The following is a 5621-nucleotide window of genomic DNA, read 5'->3' as shown; positions in this document are numbered from 1 at the left end:
GAACTTTAGAACATTCATATGAAGTAGAAATGGCAGATGGAACAATAGAATTAGCTTCCAAGATTCTTGAATGATGCCTTATATCCATTAAGAATCATTCTATTCCAATAAACCTTCTACCTATGACTCTTGCGAGATTTGATATAGTCTTAGGCATGGATTGGTTATCCCACAACCAGGCCCGCATTGCCTATGATAAAAAGCTAATCAAAATCAAATCCCCATATAGCGAGACACTCATCATTTATAGAGATCGACACTATGGATTGCCTGAGAATGCATCTTTGCTTAAAGCGTCCAAGTGTTTGAAGAAATGATGTGTCATTTACATGGCACAAGTGACAGTAGACACTCTAAAAATAGAAGATATACCAGTCATTTCTGAATTTCCTGAAATATTCCCTGAAGATCTACTAGGATTACCCCTAGAAAGGCAAGGTAAGTCGAGTTCAGGATCGACATGTTGCCTGGGTCAGCTTCAATAGCTAGAGATCCGTACCGCCTGGCGCCAACTGAGATGAAAGAGTTGATGGCGCAACTTGAAGAACTTCTTGACAAAGGTTTCGTACAACCTAATTCATCCCCTTGGGGAGCTCTATTCTTTTCGTTAAAAAGAAAGATGGTTCAATTCGAATGTGCATTGATTACTATGAGCTGAATAAGATAACGATCAAGAATCGTTATCCCTTGCCAAGGATTAATGACTTATTCGATCAATTGCAAGAAGCAAGTTTCTTTTCGAAGATTGATCTTCGTTCTGTTTATCATCAACTAAAGGTTAGAAATGAGGATTTTCCAAAGATTACCTTTAGGACTAGATACGGATATTATGAGTTCCTGGTTATACCATTTGGACTCACCAATGCTCCAACAGCTCTCATGGATGTCATGAATAGAGTTTGCAAACCATATTTGGATAAGTTTTTCATTGTTTTTATAGTCAACATACTTATCTATTCTCGTAATAAGAATGATCACGAGAAACATCTTAGATGTATTCTTGATTTTCTAAAGCAAGAAAAGCTTTATGTAAAATTCTCAAAGTGCGAGTTTTGGCTTAGAGAAGTCCAGTTCTTAGGACATGTCATTAGTGAACAAGGAATCCAAGTGGATCCATCTAAGATAGAAGCAATCATGAATTGGGAAGCACCTAAGACTCCATCTGAAATTCGCATCTTCTTAGGGTTAGCTAGTTATTATAGAAGGTTCATTGAGAACTTCTCGAGAATAGCCACTCCCTTAACTATTCCCAAGAATGCTAAGTTTGACTGGGGGGCGAATCAGAAAGAATCTTTCGAGATTCTTAAATAGAAATTGAGTAATGCCCCAGTTTATCCTTACCCGAAGGAATTGAAGACTTCATAGTCTACTGTGATGCTTCGCACACAGGATTAGGATGTGTATTGATACAAAGGGGCAAGGTGATTGCCTACGCATCACGACAACTCAAGGTGCATAAAAAGAACTACACCACCCATGATCTAGAATTGGGTGCCGTCGTATTTGCACTAAAGTTATGGAGACATTACCTATATGGTACGAAGTGCGTAATATACACCGATCATAAAGGCCTCCAACAAATATTTAATCAAAAAGATTTAAATACGCAACAACGCCGTTGGATGGAAACATTGAATGATTACGAATGTGAGATTCATTATCATCCTAGCAAGGCACATGTCGTTGCTGATGCCTTGAGCCGTAAGGAAAGGAACAAACCAATTAGGGTTCATGCAAAAAGGATTGAACTTAGAACCAGTTTGAATGAGAAACTATTAGAAGTTCAAAGGCAAGCCATACTAGAAGTAAATGTTTCTAATGAAGAATTAGGTGGAACTGTTGAATGGTTAACACCTGGAAATGATGGAATCTTGAGATTCAATAATCGTTTATGGTTTCCTATCTTTGGAGGACTCAGAGATCTGATTCTCCAGGAATCACATAATTCCAAATATTCGATACATCCTGGAGGAGATAAAATGTACCAGGATCTCAAAAGAAATTCTTGGTAGATGGGTATGAAGAAATCTATAGCCATATATGTAGCTAAATGCCTGGCATGTTCGCAAGTTAAAGCCAAACATCAAAAGCCCTCAGGATTGCTATAACAACTAGAAATTCCCACTCGGAAATGGGAAATGGTAACAATGGACTTAATTACCAAATTACCTAAGACTAAACGTGGTATAACATGATATGGGTGATAGTTGACAGATTGACTAAGTCAGGTCACTTTTTGCCAATTAAAGAAACTTTTAGTTCTGAAAAATTAGCACAATTGTATGTGGACAATATTGTATCCGTTCATGGAGTGCCAGTGTCCACAGTATCTGATAGATATACTAGATATACATCTTATTTCTGGAAAAGTTTCCAACAATCTTTAGGTACACGATTAAATTTTAGTACGGCTTACCATCCACAGACTGATGGTCAGAGTGACTGTACAATTCAAACGTTAGAGGACATGCTGAGAGCATGTGTCATTGATCTAGGTAGTAGTTGGGATGACCACCTACCCCTAATAGAATTATCCTACAACAATAGCTACCATACAAGTATAAAGGCCGCTCCATTTGAAGCCTTATATGGGAGAAAATGCAAAACGCACGTTTGTTGGGCTGGAATTGGAGAAAGCAAACTATCACTACCTGAGATAGTCCTTGAAACCATGGACAAGATTGTACAAATCCGTGATAGGCTCAAAGCTGCCCGTAGAGCTATGCAGATAAGAGGTGAAAACCTCTTAAGTTTCAAATTGGGGACAAGGTTTTATTGAAAGTGTCACCTTGGAAGGGTGTCATGAGGTTCGTAAAGAATGGCAAGTTAAGCCCCATATATATTGGACCATTCGAGATAACTGAATGTGTCGGTTCCATAGCTTATAGACTTAAGATACCTGAGGAACTCAATGATCTCCATGATGTGTTCCACATCTCAAATTTAAAGAAATGTCTAGCTGATGCGTCGCTAGCAATGTCGCACCATGATATGCAAACTGATGAAAACCTGAGTTTTATTGAGAAACCAATTTTGATCGAAGATCGACAAGTTAAAAAGCTCCGTAAGAAATGGATCCCTGTCGTGAAAGTAAAATGGGATTCCCGTCGTAGCCTAGAATATACATGGGAGGTTGAAGCGAATATGAGATAAAAGTACCTCTATCCATTTGAATAAATCTCGAGGACGAGATTTCTTTTAAGATGTAACACCTTGGAAATTCAAAACGAATAATATGGCAATACGTGTCCAATCAACTCTCAATTATTCCCGATAAGTTGGACGAGATGGACCAAATACGTAAATATGTGGAAGGATGGAAGTAGAGGGGTCAAACATGACCAAATGCTAAATTTTTAGTTTCTGAAGGTCCCTTACGGACCGCAAGGTATATGCCTTACGGTCCGTAAGGCATATGCCTAATGGTCGGTAAGGCATTTAAAATTCTTTTGATTTCTGAAGGTCCCTTACGGTCTGTAAGGCATTAAAAATCCTTTAGCTTTTAAAGGTCCCTTACGGACCGCAGCATTCAAATCAGTGGGCACTGAAGGTCCTTACGGATCGTAAGCCATTACTCCCTACGGTCCGTAAGGGGTGCACTGGCAGATTCTGCTTGCTGGCAACAGCATCCTGCTACTATTGCCACCCTTCTCGTGAAATGTCACTCTCTTTCTACTTCTTCCATCTATGTAGACACTAAACTACACCAAAGAAACTTTGTTAACACTTGGCATCATCACAAGAGGTTTTGATTAGTATAAATTGGCATCCTTCATGCTCATTTGAACTTGCACCTTCACAAAAATACCATTCTCTCTATCTCCTGGAGTGTTTCTGATCTAAAGAAGCCTCCACTTGAAGTTTAATCTTCCTTTGAACACTTGTAAGTGTTCTCCTTTACTCTTGTTTCATTTATAGGCTAGTTAATAGCCGAAAGTCAAGCAAATTGACTTTTGCTTTGACTTTTAATTATGACCATTTTGGTCAAGCTAATGTTCAAATTGAACATGGCTACATGATTGTAATAATGTAGGTGTTAATCTCCTATGAGGGCACCTTCTGAAGATCACATTAAGTTGGTCAAATGACGGGTCAAAGTTTTGTTAAATAAAAAGTCAAAACGCAGTTTTTCGTAATTAGCATAAAATGAACTTCTAAGTATCGAAATCTTAATTTTTGACATTATATCCATTTGCATAACATATTAGGACATATTTGATCATATCCAACGAGCTCGGTTCGCAACCGAAAGTCAAACAGTTTGACTTCTACTTTGACTTTCGATTCTGACCCATTTAAGATAATGTAGATACTGATTTGAAGTTGAAATATAATCGCAGTATTGTAAGGAATAAACCCTAAGGGTTATACCTTCTGATCATATCATTTCTCGGGTTTTATGCAAAGTCCTTATATTATGCCTAAATAATACCCAAAATGCCCTTTTTGCGCATAAATTGATTTTGAAACATACAATCCGAGTTATAAACTGATGTGGTAACATAATAAACATGTTTTGGCATGTTGGACTTACCATAGACCCATCCGATCACCTGATGCCGCCTATGCGCTTACGGTTGACTTATATAACCTAGTTTATATAAGTTAGTCGAATCGGGTCAAAACCTTTCCAAATCAGTTCTAATCAGAATGTATGGTTGTTTAACCCATATTATACGAGTTATAATACTCGTGAGGGTGCAAACCAAATTCTATCTGGTCTCCGCTTAATCAAGCATAACCTACTTATATATTATAAGTTAACTGGTCCAAGTCTTATTACTTAAATAAGACCAGTTAACATTTTAACGGATAATAGTTCTGTCCATTCCAGACTAGGAGCATCCAGTAAATGCACATGTATTAGTTGTTCCGATTAACGGTTGTGCTTAACATATCTTTGATTTGTAAAGATAAGCTCGATAAAATACTCTTAACCTATTTTCCCTATGCGGGCTTGGGATACGGTATTAGCCGATTGGTCGGGTATCGGAGTTTAGTTCCAGGACCCATATGTATTGACTAGTATGTAATACAGGTAACAAGACATATCACTTTGTCCCAAGTTATTTATAAATTTATATACTAAATGGTATAAAATGGTTTTGAAAAGATTTTCAAAACATATCGGTTAATTGTATTTACCAGTGAAAACTAACGTATCTTCAAAAGACTAAGCACAGGTTAGCAAATACGGAATAGGGTGGAGCTGCTCGGTAAATGCATATTGGAATTTGCGATTCCACGCAAAGCCTAGTAGTCTTAATATTCATTTTTGTTATTTTCGATCCGCCTGTGGATCTTTAGTACACTTTCCGTCTGTATAATTATTTGAACTTTTGAGACACTTGTAGTTTGTAATATTATTTTATAATCCCAAGACTTCCGTTGTGCTAAATGTGAATATCTATATCAATCGTCACGCATAAGCCCCAAGTCCTGGCCCACGCAGAAATCAGGGTGTGACAAACATGGAGTCTGAAAAGGATGTGTAAGAATTGGAATTTTGAGAAGAAGGAGGAATGGTATAGATGAGGTTGTATGTTAAAATGGGAAATTATATTCAAGAAATCGAACATGTCAAGCAATATATAAGTGATCATTTGTTTGATCGAGACACC

The 5621-nt window shown here is 37.6% G+C and overlaps 1 protein-coding gene across 1 annotated transcript; it reads left to right on the top strand.

Annotated features, from left to right (window-relative positions):
- The first annotated feature begins 329 nt into the window (after positions 1 to 329).
- On the top strand, positions 330 to 1311 carry LOC110933993 (uncharacterized mitochondrial protein AtMg00860-like). The gene is made up of 2 exons (XM_022177189.1): positions 330 to 438; positions 941 to 1311. The coding sequence occupies exons 1-2, from the start codon at positions 330 to 332 to the stop codon at positions 1309 to 1311; spliced, it is 480 nt and encodes a 159-aa protein (XP_022032881.1).
- Positions 1312 to 5621: the final 4310 nt, after the last annotated feature.

The sequence above is a fragment of the Helianthus annuus genome, chromosome 4 (genome assembly GCF_002127325.2).
Source record: "Helianthus annuus cultivar XRQ/B chromosome 4, HanXRQr2.0-SUNRISE, whole genome shotgun sequence".
NCBI classification, from domain to species: domain Eukaryota; kingdom Viridiplantae; phylum Streptophyta; class Magnoliopsida; order Asterales; family Asteraceae; genus Helianthus; species Helianthus annuus.
Note: the sequence above shows the minus strand (reverse complement) of the source record. Positions and strands in the feature narration are given on the sequence as shown.